The sequence below is a fragment of the Puntigrus tetrazona genome, chromosome 15 (genome assembly GCF_018831695.1).
Source record: "Puntigrus tetrazona isolate hp1 chromosome 15, ASM1883169v1, whole genome shotgun sequence".
Classification (NCBI taxonomy): domain Eukaryota; kingdom Metazoa; phylum Chordata; class Actinopteri; order Cypriniformes; family Cyprinidae; genus Puntigrus; species Puntigrus tetrazona.
The window spans coordinates 11,367,532-11,384,964 of NC_056713.1; the positions used below are offsets into that span (position 1 = coordinate 11,367,532).

At 37.9% G+C, this 17,433-nt stretch overlaps 2 protein-coding genes across 2 annotated transcripts; both read left to right on the forward strand.

Moving 5' to 3' along the window:
• Positions 1–2,716: 2,716 nt before the first annotated feature.
• On the forward strand, positions 2,717–5,160 carry LOC122358628 (protein FAM13A-like). The gene is made up of 7 exons (XM_043258505.1): positions 2,717–3,237; positions 3,419–3,536; positions 3,624–3,830; positions 3,938–4,115; positions 4,363–4,489; positions 4,880–4,966; positions 5,155–5,160. The coding sequence occupies exons 1-7, from the start codon at positions 3,202–3,204 to the stop codon at positions 5,158–5,160; spliced, it is 759 nt and encodes a 252-aa protein (XP_043114440.1). The 5' UTR covers positions 2,717–3,201.
• Positions 5,161–9,873: 4,713 nt separating this feature from the next.
• LOC122359584 (protein FAM13A-like) lies at positions 9,874–11,899 on the forward strand. The gene is made up of 7 exons (XM_043259947.1): positions 9,874–9,918; positions 10,099–10,216; positions 10,300–10,506; positions 10,614–10,791; positions 11,027–11,153; positions 11,556–11,642; positions 11,831–11,899. Exons 1-7 carry the CDS (start codon positions 9,883–9,885, stop codon positions 11,834–11,836), a joined length of 759 nt encoding a protein of 252 aa, XP_043115882.1. The 5' UTR covers positions 9,874–9,882; the 3' UTR covers positions 11,837–11,899.
• The last annotated feature ends 5,534 nt before the right edge of the window (positions 11,900–17,433 follow it).

The following is a 17,433-nucleotide window of genomic DNA, read 5'->3' on the forward strand; positions in this document are numbered from 1 at the left end:
AGAAATTGTGGCCCAAATAAATAAATAAAGTAAAATTTAACACCATAAAAGTGTGTGTCTGCATCTGATTCCTTACACCTGGTTACACATTTGAAACAGTATATTACAAGGAAGGAATTTATAGCATCAAATTAAAAATGTAACCTTTACCAATCGTTTTTAGAGAAATAACATCGCCGCCTTATGAGGCAATGACTTCGAAGACAGCGTTTTTACAGGAAGGCACCCTCTGATAGGTTTCTGAGGCAGCGTAACGACTGATCTACAACAAAACAATAAAACTAAAACAATATCTGATAACTATAATACCGATTTCTCTCTACAAATGACATCAAAAGAGCGAAAAGTTAGTCAGAAATATACATTTCCACACAAACTGGCTACCAAACGCAGATGATTTCAGAAAACGTCTTTATTTTGTATCTGAACTGTCACGCTGCCATCAGCATTCGATCAGAAGAAGGTTCCTCCGGAGACAGGAAGTGAAGCAAAATACGGATTAGGTCTTTCCGCCTCGGAGTGCTGCCGGATGCAGAAGAGGTCTTCGTGTGTCTCATCAGCGTATTTAAATGTACTAATTCCCCTGCCACTGCATTTGTATTTTTTTAAATTTAATTTATTTACGTCACGTTATAATTTGAACGCATTATTCCTCCTTGCGCCCGAACCACACCGAGCTCAACAAGGGACCGGAGAACCAGTTATTAATTGCCATTTTAATTAGGACAAAGGCTCTTATTAGTCTAGAACCACACGGCATGGTCACGCGTTCACGCGCAAATCGCAGAGACTCATTTCATCAATCGGTGTTTTATTCTTAAACGATGGACTTTTTTTTGTTTTGCATTTAGAAACACGGTCACGCCACTGGAGCACAGCCGGAGAGACAGCCTGCAATCACACCCCCTCTCGCCACTGTTACTCCGTGTTTGCACACACTGCGACCAAACTGTCCGGCTCTATCGGCGCCTGCTGCGTCTGCTCACTAACGCTTCGGTCCTCCAGAGAACAACGACACCTTCGGAGCTCCGTTCAATCTTGGCCCGGAGTGTATTTATTTATGTACGAAGCATTATGTCCCGAATGCACACTCACGGGCGTGTTTGCGCGTGCGGTAAAAACGCCTTCTTGGGTGGATTCATCCAACGGCGCACACGGATCTGGAGATCGTTTCAACAGCTGCTTGATCTGCATCTACCGGAACATATGTGACCAGGAAACCATGGCAACCATCTCAGGTGCTCTGGCAAGCTGGAAACAAGGCCAAAGGAATGCGTTTCGCGAGCCTGCATTAGTGTTAAATGGTGTTACGCCACACATCAAAGGGGAAAACAACACGGGCGAACACGCTTAGGTCGTTTTTTACATAATATTCGGATAAGATCCGTCTGCTGTATCATGCAGTCGTTCATGATCGGCTTTGTCTCGTAAAATATGCTTTAGGTAAATTATTAATTTTTATTATGGTTTTTGCAGGCAAGAGAAACAAACAATAACAGACAGACAAACCCTTCGTAACAAGAGAAAAACGTTGGCGCAATATGTAAAATGAAGCACAAAAATAAGACAAAAAAAGGAGAATGGTGGTGTACAAGACCAGCATAACCGATCAAAAATAAATTACAATATTTGGTCTTTGTAGCTTTGTAGCTCCTTGTAGAAAAGTAAACACTGATTCCCACATTTTATCAAATTTTAGCTACAATCATACCATATCGGATAGGTGACCGTACCTTTGGACTGAGCGACGCAAACTAATCTGACCAACCAAAAATTGCTATCATTGGGTCAGGGAGTAAAACACAGTTATAGACTTTGGCAAAAAACTGAAATATTTGTACCCCAAAACTATGAATTTTAAAATATGCTTTAGTTAATGTTTGTACATATTGTTTACACGTATGTTTGTGGATGTATTTGACTTATAATATTTTTGTTATTTAACATTTATTGGCAAATTCATTTTTAAGCTTCAATATATAGTATCCAATCTGACGCAGTTTATTTGCATCGCAGTATAATAAAATGTGTTTAATTTAATTCTGTGTTTAAATGTTAATGTATGCACATTTACTAATGTAGTTAACCTCTTGAACTTCATCAGAGTTATGGTAAAATCTTTATTAACTGTAAAGCAGTGCCCTAGACGTATATGGTATCATTTGAAAGCTTAGAACCTCGGCTTTCTTTAAAGTCCCTTTTGCTTTTATGTTACATAAAATAACCTAATAAAGTCTGAATTTGCCCCCCACAAACAAGACCCACCCACACACACACATAATAATATTAATGTTCATATTTATATCGCTTAAACTTACCAAGAATAAATGAGTCATATGTCAAATGAAAGCTCTCATTCATTGAAATGTGATGTATTTTATTGATCCGAAACATCATTAAAAAGTATAACGACGCTTGAACCCAACACGCCTGCCACTTGCTCCATACACAGTGGATATCGTTAGATTGTAAACAAATACAACAATAATTATGAATTATTACACCGACGTGTTAAACATAGGTGGAATAATTTGAGGTATTCCGTGTAAAATTATATATTATTGACGATAAAACAACGAATTTATTTTCCCGTTTACTGCCTTTTACTGGACCTCATACAGAGGGTGGACCAAACAGATCTTTTTGAATAATAGAAATTTTGATTTGATCATTAAATGTTGAAAAAAATTTCATATATATGAATTTCCCACGCGTTTGTTAAAATGCGGTCGATTCTCTGTAAAACGAGACCATTTTTATCAATGTACTCCAAAATATGTGATTAGGGCACTGTTTTAAAGCCAAATATGCAAAAATCCCCCAAACGCCGCAGAGCTGAAGGGGTTCATCAGAATATTCCACATCATCATGACGCGACGAGTGCAGCGGTTATTTGAACGTTCTTTTTAGAATTCTTTGTTGGGAGTTTTGGAGATTTGTGCGGTTGGTGTTTTTGTGCGTTGCTTTTTCACAGTGAATATTTCTACGGTTTTTACGGTTTTTGACTCTTTTTCGGACTTTGACTATCGGCTTTGGATTCGCGTCGTATTTTGACATTCGGTTTTTGACTTTTTTCTGGTTTTGACACTGATTTTGACTCGATACTGACTCCCGGTTTTGACCCTTTTCCGCTTTTGACCTACGGCTTCGGACTCTCCTCTGATTGGTAGCTCTGCTACTGAAAAAAAGCCCGATCCATTCATGGAAATGGGAGCGATCGGTGCTTTATCACTGTGTGTGAGTATGCCATAATGTTCAAATAGCGAATTGTAAATGTGTATTAGTGTACAGATGTTGAAATGTACGCCTGCTGGAACTAAAAACCATTCTAATGCATGATGTGCTGTGCAGTGTTATTATTCTGAGTGAGTTAAAAAGTTACGGACTGGTTTTCCTACTGAACCTTGGGCCCGTGCAGGTGGAAACACCTAGAGCCGTGTTTGGTGTGCCCCTCATTAGTCTGAGGAAGAGTGGACAGATGAGGCAGGGTCTTCCTCTGGCGCTCACACACATGGTGGAGTTTGTGGAGAAGCACGGTGAGTGTTCGACGGTGTTTCTCAGTGTTAAATCGCTAGTGCGTAGAAGTTGTGTGTATTTGCAAAACGCAGCGTCTTTGTGTTTAGGTCTCAGCAAGATCGGCCTGTTCATAGTCGGCGGATCAGTACAACGCTGCAGGGACCTAAAGAAAGGTTTCGATGATGGAGGCTTTCCAGAGCGTGACAGTAGGGATGTAGATACTTGGGCCTCCTTACTGAAACATTTCCTCAAGGAAATACCTGGTGGACTTATCCCGGAGCCACACAAGACACAACTGCTGCAGGTGTTCAGGGGTAAGAGAAGTTGAGGTGGTGATGAGTGAACGTGTTAAGCACTCGCCGCTCAGCAAAACAGATTTATCGGATCCGACTCGGTCTTACTGAATCCTTGTATGTTGCAGATTCAAAAAAAGAAGAGCTGAATCAGGCTTTGAGGACTGTGCTGAAGACTCTTCCAGAGGAACATTTCAATGTCCTCTGTTATCTAATGTACTTCCTGTCCCGTGTTGCCGCTGAGAGTCATTTCAATCGAATGACATCTACAAAGCTGGCAAGCGTTTTTGGATCCAACATCTTTCAGTGAGTGTTTGTATGTGTGCATTCAGCGAATATAGTGTGTTCTTTAGATATCTTTAATATCTAACAAAATAAATAACAAAATGAAAGCACTGAGGTGTTATAAGAGATGGTGTGTTACATATTTTTAAGTTATTATAAGATGCAGAGACCAGTCTTATGGAGTTGTCAGTCATAAAATGAGTATGGGGTGAATGGGGAGTGTGGGGTATTTAGTACGGTGATATGTATTTGTTATTTGTATGTGCAGCGTTCCTTTCAGCCCCACCATGTTTAAGGAACAGGGGCAGTGTAATGCTTTGATTAAGCACCTGCTGGACAATCTGATCCACCTGCTGCCAGACATGTATCTTCATGCATCCGCCAGCAACACAGCAGTGAGTTTATTACTCTACTACTCACTCATGTTATAAGTTTATGTTTGTAACTTTGTGTGATTGGGTTGGTGGATGTTTTAAACTATTAGTCATTGCTAAGTGTGAAAATAACAGACCATTTTTAGGTTTGTATATATCTTTGAGAGATTGAAACATGTTTGGAAATATGTTTGTGTGTTGGAGGAGAAAATGGACTGGACTATTAAAGAGTGTGCCCCACAACTGCCACTCACTGAAATACGGTATATACGCTCACACACACACACACACACACACACACACACACACACAGAGGATGGTGGTCATTATAGTTTTTTTGTTTGTAATTAAGTAATTGTTGAATGCTTGTCAGTCAACATACACTCTTGTTTTATGTGTGTATTTTTTTAGATTAAAGGTTACCAAAACTGGACGACTTGGGCGAATGAGAAAAGCGATTCAGAGGTTTTGGAGGAATTTGTGCTCATGCACTCACAGGTACAATACGATCACTGTTCGATGATGGAAAAAGAGAGAAAGACAATGATCTTTCAATGTGTTCGTAGAAAGTTAAGATATTACTGTAAATGAAGCTAGATGAGAGTAAGTTAACCTTAAAGTTATATGGTTCATGAATGTGTTAAGTGAACAAAGTTTGTTTTCTTTTTCATTTCTTTGCCACATAGCAGTGACATAGAGCATGAAAAAGCCTCTGGAGACCAGATATAGAAGAGTAAAGAAACATGAGGATGGCTTGTAAGGGCCACCGAAAGACACGACGTCGGTAAGGGCCACCAAAAGACAATGGGGTTGGTGAGGGTTTACTGGAAGACACTGGGCTTGGTGAGGGTCACCGGAAGACAATGGGGTTGGTGAGGGCCACCGGAAGACAATGGGGCGGTGAGAATCATGGGAAGACACTGGGCAGGTGAGAATCATGAGGGCCAACCAGAAATACACTGGGGTCGGTGAGGGCCACTGGAAGATTCTGGGGTTGGTGAGGGTCACTGGAAGACACTGGGGTCATGAGGGCTAACAAAATACACTGGGGTCGGTGAGGGCCACTGGAAGATACTGGGGTTGGTGAGGGTCACCGAAAGACAATGGAGCCAGTGAGGGCCATCAAAAGACAATGGGGTTGGTGAGGGTCACTGGAAGACACTGGGCTTGGTGTGGGTGACCGAAAGACACTGGGGTTGGTGAGGGCCACCGGAAGACAATAGGGCCGGTGAGAATCATGGGAAGACACTGGGGTCGGTGAGGGCCACCGAAAGACAATGGGGTTGGTAAGGGTTACTGGAAGACACTGGGGTCGGTGAGGGCCACTGGAAGGTATTGGGGTTGGTGTGGGTCACTGGAAGACACTGGGGTCATGAGGGCTAACAAAATACACTGGGGTTGGTGAGGGTCAACGAAAGACACTGGAGCCAGTGAGGGCCAACAGAAATACACTGGGGTCGGTGAGGGCCACTGGAAGATTCTGGGGTTGGTGAGGGTCACTGGAAGACAATGGGGTCGGTGAGGGCCACTGGAAGATGGGGTTGGTGAGGGCCACTGAAGAAATGGGGTTGGTGAGGGCCACTGGAAGATTCTGGGGTTGGTGAGGGGCCACCAGAAGACAATGGGGTTAGTGAGGGCCACTGGAAGGTATTGGGGTTGGTGTGGGTCAACGAAAGTCACTGGGGTTGGTGAGGGTCACCGAAAGACACTGGGGTTGGTGAGGGTGACACAAATAAATTTGTTGACACAAATAAAGCTTCAATCATTTAATGACTCTTTTTTTTTTATTAAGTATGAACACAGTCTTTAGTTTTTGGTTGCATGCATACAACATCAAAATTCTAAATGCCAAAAATTATTTACATGTACTCCAAAATAAACAGATATTTTATATTCACAACTCACATAAAAAAAAAAAAATTAAATCATTAATACTACTTCAATTTATTAGTGCTATTAGTAAATTCTGTGTGTGTTTTTAATATACAATAAACAACTAAGAAACCAATCCTGTATTTAAGTTTTCATTTTTTTCATCTTTTCATTATTCTAACCCTAACCGTTGCAGTTTGAAGTTTTTACTGTCTCAGCTACACTGTAAAAAAAAAAAACTTGCTGGCAGAAAATTACCAGGTCATTTTGTGGTAAAAATCTGTACCATTTACCTACTTCCGTTAATGGTTATATAGCAAATTATGAAACTTTGGCATACTGTTTCTTCTGCAGCATTAACTAAAAATGTTTTACCTCTTAAAATCTGTATTGCTCTATATTGGTTTTATATATAATCACTAGTTATGCTAATTTTATTCATTCTAAAAACAAACAATATATAACAAACATGGTCCAATAAAGAAACATGTACACAAACCAAACATTTCTTTTACTACAGGTAAATGTATTCAATAGCTTTTGTATAACATATGAAAATACAAGCACAAAACTGTAATACTGCAAAATAATTTTCAAAAACACCAACTAATAACATGCATACGTACAAGCAACATTAAAACAAGGTCATGTTTTAAACAGCATTGTGTGCAATATTAGTGATGCACTGTCAAAACAATTAGCTCCATAAGTGAAATAAAGAAACCAAGCCAAATGAATTAAAAGAAAAACAGTCGGGAATAAAAACAAAGCTGCAGCTAAATAAATAAACATACATACCTACAAGCATCAAACCTTGAATACAAAATCATGGCTTCAGTGGTAATTCATTGAACAATGTGCAGAAAATGCTTGCTAAAGTTTGGTTTTGGTTTGTTTTTAAACAGCATTTGTGTGTATAATATTAGTGCTGCACTGTCAAAAAGTTGAGCTCCGAGGTAAAACAGTAAAGAGACCAAGTCAAATCAAAAGAAAAAAACTAAATCAGGAAGAACAAACAGGGTTGCAGCTTTTTTCAGGAATTTTGGATTTTGATGTTTTGTTCCCTTCATCTCAGCCTTAGACCAGGATTTAGGATTTTCTCTAGTTTAACTTCACAAGTAAAGAAATGAATGACACAGAAAGATGAAGACGCAGACAAGGTTTAGACTTTAGCATAGCATCACCTAGATTTTTGGTGGTGTAAATTTATTCTGAAGCAATATTTTCAGTGCTCTATCAGCTTTTACATACTTAAATCTGCATATTTAACTTCATAAAGGCCTAATTTTACAACGCATACATGGTTTGATATTAAAGAAAACGTTGGATGATGACATTTGAAATGATTTAAATAAAAATGAATCCGCTAGTAGGTGGCAGTAAGTCACCGTTAATAAGTGAGTCATAACGACTGAACCGAATCATTTAAACTGATTCATTCAGGAAGCAAAACAGTGCTGTGGCTGGGTTTGTAATGTTTTTGTTGGCGAAATAGAGCGAAAACAGGCAATATGTTGTTGAAAAAGTAAAAATACTAAAAAAACCTTAACTTGGTACCAATAGATAAATTAGACTAATAAAACACTAAAATGTAAGGATACAGTGACATATTCACATTAGATCCACAAAAATCAATTAAATCAGAATCAAATTACTGTGTCAAGGACATGCAAAAACGGTTACGTTAAGTTAAACTCAAGGGGTCTAACACAGGTTGTGTTACATAAAATAAAGAAAGGAAGAAAAACTAAATCAAAACTTCATATTTTACCTCAGGGTTGTTAATCCTTCTCGGATGAAGTAATCCGTGTGTTGATGACATTTGCTTCTCCCGCACACACAATAAATGAGTCTAATAAAACACTGAAATATAAGGGCACAGTCACATATATTCATATTATCTCCACAATCAAATCGAAATTGAAATCAAATCATTGTGTCGTTGTGTGAGGACATGCAAAACAGTAACGTTAAATTAAACTAAACGGGTCTCAACAAACTAATAAGATGTAGCACCTAAATACAACAGTGGCGTTACTAAAGATTGTAATGAATAAAAACGATGTTTTTACTGTATTTTTACGTTTTTTTTTTTTTTTTTTTTTTTTTTTTTTTTTTTTTTTTCGCAATGTAGTGTATTTGCCCCAAAAACGTGTGAAAACAAATCACTTTCTCACTTTCTGCAGGCTCTGTCTACAAATTTGAAATGTAAATATTTGTATTTATTGATTTAATATGTGTACAACTAAGTAATTAGTAAAGTTTAAAATGTGTGAATGTCAACACACAATAAAACCTGTATAACCACAATAAAAGCTTCAATATATAGTATCCAGTCTGACGCAGTTTATTTGCATCGCAGTATAATAAAATGCGTTTAATTTAGTTTAATTCTGTGTTTAAACGTTATCGTATGCACATTTACTAATGTAGCTCTTGAACTTCATCAGAGTTATGGTAAAATCTTTATTAACTGTAAAGCAGTGCCCTAGACGTATATGGTATCATTTGAAAGCTTAGAACCTCGGCTTTCTTTAAAGTCCCTTTTGCTTTTATGTTACATAAAATAACCTAATAAAGTCTGAATTTGCCCCCCACAAACAAGACCCACCCACACACACACATATAATATTAATGTTCATATTTATATCGCTTAAACTTACCAAGAATAAATGAGTCATATGTCAAATGAAAGCTCTCATTCATTGAAATGTGATGTATTTTATTGATCCGAAACATCATTAAAAAGTATAACGACGCTTGAACCTAACACGCCTGCCACTTGCTCCATACACAGTGGATATCGTTAGATTGTAAACAAATACAACAATAATTATGAATTATTACACCGACGTGTTAAACATAGGTGGAATAATTTGAGGTATTCCGTGTAAAATTATATATTATTGACGATAAAACAACGAATTTATTTTCCCGTTTACTGCCTTTTACTGGACCTCATACAGAGGGGTGGACCAAACAGATCTTTTTTGAATAATAGAAATTTTGATTTGATCATTAAATGTTGAAAAAAAATTCATATATATGAATTTCCCACGCGTTTGTTAAAATGCGGTCGATTCTCTGTAAAACGAGACCATTTTTATCAATGTACTCCAAAATATGTGATTAGGGCACTGTTTTAAAGCCAAATATGCAAAAAATCCCCAAACGCCGCAGAGCTGAAGGGGTTCATCAGAATATTCCACATCATCATGACGCGACGAGTGCAGCGGTTATTTGAACGTTCTTTTTAGAATTCTTTGTTGGGAGTTTTGGAGATTTGTGCGGTTGGTGTTTTTGTGCGTTGCTTTTTCACAGTGAATATTTCTACGGTTTTTACGGTTTTGACTCTTTTCGGACTTTGACTATCGGCTTTGGATTCGCGTCGTATTTTGACATTCGGTTTTTGACTTTTTCTGGTTTTGACACTGATTTTGACTCGATACTGACTCCCGTTTTGACCCTTTTCCGCTTTTGACCTACGGCTTCGGACTCTCCTCTGATTGGTAGCTCTGCTACTGAAAAAGCCCGATCCATTCATGGAAATGGGAGCGATCGGTGCTTTATCACTGTGTGTGAGTATGCCATAATGTTCAAATAGCGAATTGTAAATGTGTATTAGTGTACAGATGTTGAAATGTACGCCTGCTGGAACTAAAAACCATTCTAATGCATGATGTGCTGTGCAGTGTTATTATTCTGAGTGAGTTAAAAATTACGGACTGGTTTTCCTACTGAACCTTGGGCCCGTGCAGGTGGAAACACCTAGAGCCGTGTTTGGTGTGCCCCTCATTAGTCTGAGGAAGAGTGGACAGATGAGGCAGGGTCTTCCTCTGGCGCTCACACACATGGTGGAGTTTGTGGAGAAGCACGGTGAGTGTTCGACGGTGTTTCTCAGTGTTCGTCGCTAGTACGTAGAAGTTGGGTGTATTTGCAAAACGCGTCTTTGTGTTTAGGTCTCAGCAAGATCGGCCTGTTCATAGTCGGCGGATCAGTACAACGCTGCAGGGACCTAAAGAAAGGTTTCGATGATGGAGGCTTTCCAGAGCGTGACAGTAGGGATGTAGATACTTGGGCCTCCTTACTGAAACATTTCCTCAAGGAAATACCTGGTGGACTTATCCCGGAGCCACACAAGACACAACTGCTGCAGGTGTTCAGGGGTAAGAGAAGTTGAGGTGGTGATGAGTGAACGTGTTAAGCACTCGCCGCTCAGCAAAACAGATTTATCGGATCCGACTCGGTCTTACTGAATCCTTGTATGTTGCAGATTCAAAAAAAGAAGAGCTGAATCAGGCTTTGAGGACTGTGCTGAAGACTCTTCCAGAGGAACATTTCAATGTCCTCTGTTATCTAATGTACTTCCTGTCCCGTGTTGCCGCTGAGAGTCATTTCAATCGAATGACATCTACAAAGCTGGCAAGCGTTTTTGGATCCAACATCTTTCAGTGAGTGTTTGTATGTGTGCATTCAGCGAATATAGTGTGTTCTTTAGATATCTTTAATATCTAACAAAATAAAAGCGCTGAGGTGTTATAAGGGATGGTATGTTACATATTTTTAAGTTATTATAAGATGCAGAGACCAGTCTTATGGAGTTGTCAGTCATAAAATGAGTATGGGGTGAATGGGGAGTGTGGGGTATTTAGTACGGTGATATGTATTTGTTATTTGTATGTGCAGCGTTCCTTTCAGCCCCACCATGTTTAAGGAACAGGGGCAGTGTAATGCTTTGATTAAGCACCTGCTGGACAATCTGATCCACCTGCTGCCAGACATGTATCTTCATGCATCCGCCAGCAACACAGCAGTGAGTTTATTACTCTACTACTCACTCATGTTATAAGTTTATGTTTGTAACTTTGTGTGATTGGGTTGGTGGATGTTTTAAACTATTAGTCATTGCTAAGTGTGAAAATAACAGACCATTTTTAGGTTTGTATATATCTTTGAGAGATTGAAACATGTTTGGAAATATGTTTGTGTGTTGGAGGAGAAAATGGACTGGACTATTAAAGAGTGTGCCCCACAACTGCCACTCACTGAAATACGGTACACACACACACACACACACACACACACACACACACACACACACACACACACACACACACAGAGGATGGTGGTCATTATAGTTTTTTTGTTTGTAATTAAGTAATTGTTGAATGCTTGTCAGTCAACATACACTCTTGTTTATATGTGTATTTTTTAGATTAAAGGTTACCAAAACTGGACGACTTGGGCGAATGAGAAAACGATTCAGAGGTTTTTGGAGGAATTTGTGCTCATGCACTCACAGGTACAATACGATCACTGTTCAATGATGGAAAAAGAGAGAAAGACAATGATCTTTCAATGTGTTCGTAGAAAGTTAAGATATTACTGTAAATGAAGCTAGATGAGAGTAAGTTAACCTTAAAGTTATATGGTTCATGAATGTGTTAAGTGAACAAAGTTTGTTTTCTTTTTCATTTCTTTGCCACATAGCAGTGACATAGAGCATGAAAAAGCCTCTGGAGACCAGATATAGAAGAGTAAAGAAACATGAGGGATGGCTTGTAAGGGGCCACCGAAAGACACGAGGTCGGTAAGGGCCACCAAAAGACAATGGGGTTGGTGTGGGTCACCGAAAGACACTGGGGACAGGGAGGGCCACCGGAAGACAATGGGGTTGGTGAGGGTCACTGGAAGACACTGGGGTTGGTGAGGGCCACCAGAAGACAATGGGGCCGGTGAGAATCATGGGAAGACACTGGGGTCATGAGGGCCAACTAAATACACTGGGGTCGGTGAGGGCCACTGGAAGATAATGGGGTTGGTGAGGGTCACTGGAAGACACTGGGGTCATGAGGGCCAACAAAATACACTGGGGTCGCTGAGGGTCACCGAAAGACACTGGGGCCAGTGAGGGCCAGCGGAAGACACTGGGGTCGGTGAGGGCCACCAAAAGACAATGGGGTTGGTGAGGGCCACCAAAAGACAATGGGGTTGGTGAGGGTTACTGGAAGACACTGGGGTCGGTGAGGGCCACTGGAAGGTACTGGGGTTGGTGTGGGCCAGCGGAAGACACTGGGGCCAGTGAGGAGCATCGGAAGACAATGGGGCCGGTGAGAATCATGGGAAGACACTGGGGTCGTGAGGGCCGCTGGAAGATACTGGGGTTGGTGTGGGTCACCGAAAGACACTGGGGTCAGTGAGGACCATCAGAAGACACTGGGGTTGGTGAGGGTGACACAAATAAATTTGCTGACACAAATAAAGCTTCAATCATTTAATGACTCTTTTTTTTTTATTAAGTATGAACACAGTCTTTAGTTTTTGGTTGCATGCATACAACATCAAAATTCTGAATGCAAAAAATTATTTACATGTACTCCAAAATAAACAGATATTTTATATTCACAACTCACATTAAAAAAATAGCAAAATCATTAATACTACTTCAATTTATTAGTGCTTAAATTCTGTGTGTGTTTTTAATATGCAATAAACAATTAAGAAACCAATCCTGTATTTAAGTTTTAATTTTTTTAAATTTTTTTCATTATTCTAACCCTAACCGTTGCAGTTTCTGAATTGGTTCATTCAGCTTAACGTTTTAAGTTTTTACTGTCTCAGCTAGTGTATTTGCCCCCCAAAAATGTGTTAAAACAAAATCACTTTTTCAACACTACTTAGCCCGAGATCTCAATGTGCATGCCATCCCACTGCCCTAAATAGTATTGAAAATTACTAATATAACATAGAATTTATCATGCATAGTATGCCCATTGGGATGGAGGCTCTGTCTACAAATTTGAAAATATTTGTATTTATTGATTTAATATGTGTACAACTTAAGCGTTTTGGGTTAGGGTTAAAATTTGGTCATACCGTCCAAGTAGTTTTAATAAAACCTGTATATAAAGAGCGAAAAACACCTCATCACTCTGTTGCTCCAGTTTATATTTGGAAAATCACATGCCTGATGCTTTAGCGTGGACCTCCTGAGCATGTCTGGACAGTACCACTACCATACTGTAGCTGGCTTATTATGAGACACATCATTACAGGATAAAGTGGATTAGAGATTTAGTCATGGGTATTTGGGTTTTTTCTATCCCTATATGGGAGGATTTTGCCGTGGACAGAATTACACATATAAATACCTCACAAATGGACATTTTGCTTTTCACGTGTCAAAAGAATGTCATGCCATTAGGCCTCCTCCATCACAGCACAATTACATTAGGCGGTTCACACACCTTTTTGACAGTCAGCACGGTTCTTATGTTTCATGGTGTGTTTGGTTGCTTGGTAACAGTGGATTTTCGCCAAGGCTCAACTTATGGCGCTCTCTTTGATTGCAGTGGATGAGCAGCAGTTCCCGCTCAAGTTCAGCCGCTGACATCTTCAGTACGATGCACTAATCGGCAGCATGAAGTCTGTAGCATCGGTTTTGTTACAAAGTTTTGTTCGGTTTACACCTACTGCGGTGCATTATGGCACAATTGTTTTCATATGCATTTTTCATAACATTGGGGGTTTGGATGGATTGTAACTAGATTGCGGTACACAGATGGCAGCTCAAAGTGTTAGGAAATACAGTAAAACCGACCAGCAGAATCAGTCTGGCGATTGCACGATAATGGATAACAGCCAAAGGGACGATTGGTCAGCAACCCTGATTTTGCATAAAATGCTGAATTGCTATAATATTGGATGTGTATATATCTACTTTTAGAAGTGCAATACCACATAAAGGACAAAAATTGCAAAAGAGATTAAAAGAGACATTAAATAATAGTACTTAGAAAAATTGCATTATTTGCTTATAAGCTTTCTATACAAAATGCAGCATGTATGTATGCATGTATAATATTTAAAGTATTTCTGTTAATCTAATTTTTGTTGTTGTTTTTTATTAAGAACATAATTCAGCAACATCGATCCAGTGGAAACTTAATCAAAAATATGGTTATAAAAAATTATTTAACATTTATACAATTATTATTTATAAGATTTAGATATTACTATGTTTAATAATAATAATAATAATAATAATAATAATAATAATAATGCATACTATAATCATGGATAATCATGGATAATATAAATAAAAGTATAAGTTTAGAATTATTGAAAGGAATTGTACATACAATATATATAAAAAAAATATTACCTTATAAGGTTATCATTAACACTCTTCCACTGCAATAACAAAATCTTAAAACACAAACTGTTTACATCTGCAGTGATTTTCAGCCCAACATGTGGAATAAGTCATACCCTTTTACTAAAATGCACTAGTTTATTTAAGATGCAGCACAGTAGTGCACTTTCAGCAGCTTAAATATTCAAGTGAAGTAAATGTAAAACCTTTTTACGGCTACATGTCTGAAATCGTGCATATTTGTTTGACAAAATAGCCATATCAATTGCAATTTCATGCCTGAACTGGGAGCATGAAAACATGCTCTCCTGCCATATTGGTGAAAGTACACCATGAACAGTTCATGCTCATATACTTACACCCACCCTTTTAAATGGACAAACGAAGTTGTGGAAAAAATGTCTGTTCTGCTCAGCATCAGCAGCAGAGGCCGTGACACGCTGCAGTTGCCAAGAGTTCGTCTTTTCTTGGTATTACTTGGCAACCTCACATCCCTATAGAAACAGAACGTATCAAGGGCTCACGCCTCAACAATAAATATAGGGAAAAAATATGAAACCTTTTTTTCAAAATGACATTCTCATCACATTTTTCTCCAAAATGGATAAACTTTATTTTATAAGTTGGGGATAAGTTTTATATATATATATATATATATATATATATATATATATATATATATATATATATATATATATATATATATATATATATATATATATATATATATATATATATAAATCTATTTAGCACAGTCTATATAAAAGTAAACAAAATACAATAAAATCTGCTTTTATTTTAGTTAGTATACCAGTGTATATTGGCTACAGTTTATTTTATTTTATTTTATTATTTTATTTTAATGCCATTCATTCAGCACAGTCTATGAATTTATAACAAGTAGCGCCAGCCTCTGTGTCTTTATTTAACACATTTAACAAAAACATTTTTTTAATAAAAATCTTTGATTCAAGTAAATCCTGTAAAAATTCTAATATGATCAGAAAATTTGGGCCTGTCCAAATACTAATTTATGTGTGTATCTTTATTATGATACAAGTCACTGAGTCTTCCACTTTTAAACGGCAGATAATTGATACAGCTTTACTGCAACATGGTGGATTTTATCAAGCGTGTCCTTGCTTAGGACAACAGATGTTTAGAAAAGCATCTGTTGGAGAGGCATCACTGTAAGCGTTCGGGAAGGGCTGTTTAATTCCTAATTCAAGCTGCCCTTGTAGGAGTCACGTGAGGCAAGGATTACACACATTAAAGCCATTGCATTTTGGCACTTCTTCCATGGCAGATGAAGCCCGAAAGCAGATAGCTGGACCATGACAGCACTGTCACTGACTGGACAAACATTCAAACATGTCTGTCACCATATTTTTGACCTAATCTGATAAACTTTGCATTATAATTCATTCCTGTTCTATATAATTAATTGATTGAATTTAGATATATTAGTGTCACGGGGAAAGCTAGGCCTGCAGCTATCAATAATTAGTTTTCTCAGGAAAAAATGCAATGATCTTTGATTAAAAGGTGATGAGTCAGCGGTTATGAAGGTGATTGTAAATTAATAGGGTATGTACCGCCTATGCAACCGCATATGTACATTTATATGCACTCATAAAATCAAGATTTGACAAGGAAGATTTCATATCATTTAAGAAGATCTTTGTTTCCCCAAAGAACCTTCTTGAAAGATCCATTTTTTTCCCTTAGTGTGCACTATAACATTCTAAAGAGCCTTTTTTGACTATATATTTTTAAGAGTTTATTCATAAATGAATGCCTTTAAAAGGTTCTTTATGGCTTCCAATGGGTCTATAAAGAACATTTGAAGAATCTATGGAACCTTTCCATCGCAAAAGGATTCTTTAAATGTCTTTCAGATCCATAAAACATTCTTATACACTGTTCGCTGAAATTCTTCTATGGAATTGCTGTGTAAACTTCATTTTGGAACCTTTATTTTTAGAAGTGTGGAGTAAAATCTATCCCTCAGGATGTGTAGAGACGTAACCATAGTCCTGATTCATATTATTCAGTCTTACCCATCTCCGGATTCAATATCAATGTTTTCAGATGCTCTGTGTTTGGAATAGAAACTTACGGCAGTCTACAGTCTACGGTCTACATAATTATTGAGAATCAGAGATGATTGACTTAGACACGACAAAGAAACGGTTTAATATATATTGATGTGTTATAAAGAGATTTAAAAAAAAAAAAAAAAAAAGTTACTTGTTTTTGCCATCTATAATATTGTGGACCATCTATAATACGTGCTAATAGACCTTAGCAATTAGAAGTGATTAATCTGATGTGTAGTTAAGGCTCACATGCAGATACGTGTGGTGCCTCCAAGCAGAATGATTGTCAAACACAAGCACAGAGAGTGCAGTTTATAGTCTGTATTTTCTGGTTCAAAGCATTCATTATCCTAGATAATTGCTTTCTCGTGGGACAATTTTGTTTCCTTGTGGACTGAACAGACCACAAAGGACAACTGTCTCACAAAATAAAGGTTTACAGTCTGTCTGTATAAAGTTTTATTCGGCTTAAAAATTAAAAGTGGGTTGTTAACGCTCTCCCTGCAGTCAGTGTCCCCCGACAATAGAAAACTTGACATTGGCAAGGACAAGACTGAGATCAAAACTAAAATCTGGGTCCTTATGATTAATGATGTCATGAATTAATGACTAGCATGAATTAGAATTCTAGCCGTTTGAGAATGTAGACCATGAGTTGTAAAATCTTCTTTTTTTTTTTTTTTTTTTTGACTTCAGAGACTGTGGTTGGCTTATGAGTCTTATGAGTTATGACTTTCTTTAAAATCAATGAAAGTCACAGGTTTTATTTGTTTGTTTGTTTATTTATTTAGTGAAACCTATATGTTTGATAAACTATTAATTTAACATAAAATTAATCT

What these genes read in the sequence shown, in the direction of transcription:
- LOC122358628 (XM_043258505.1), top strand. Translation starts at nt 3,202, where the DNA reads ATGGAAATGGGAGCGATCGGTGCTTTATCACTGTGT. An exon ending in TTTGGATCCAACATCTTTCA is followed by an intron (nt 4,116 to 4,362) that starts GTGAGTGTTTGT and finishes TTGTATGTGCAG; the next exon opens with CGTTCCTTTCAGCCCCACCA. An exon ending in CATCCGCCAGCAACACAGCA is followed by an intron (nt 4,490 to 4,879) that starts GTGAGTTTATTA and finishes GTATTTTTTTAG; the next exon opens with ATTAAAGGTTACCAAAACTG.
- LOC122359584 (XM_043259947.1), top strand. Translation starts at nt 9,883, where the DNA reads ATGGAAATGGGAGCGATCGGTGCTTTATCACTGTGT. An exon ending in GGAGTTTGTGGAGAAGCACG is followed by an intron (nt 10,217 to 10,299) that starts GTGAGTGTTCGA and finishes CTTTGTGTTTAG; the next exon opens with GTCTCAGCAAGATCGGCCTG. An exon ending in ACTGCTGCAGGTGTTCAGGG is followed by an intron (nt 10,507 to 10,613) that starts GTAAGAGAAGTT and finishes TGTATGTTGCAG; the next exon opens with ATTCAAAAAAAGAAGAGCTG.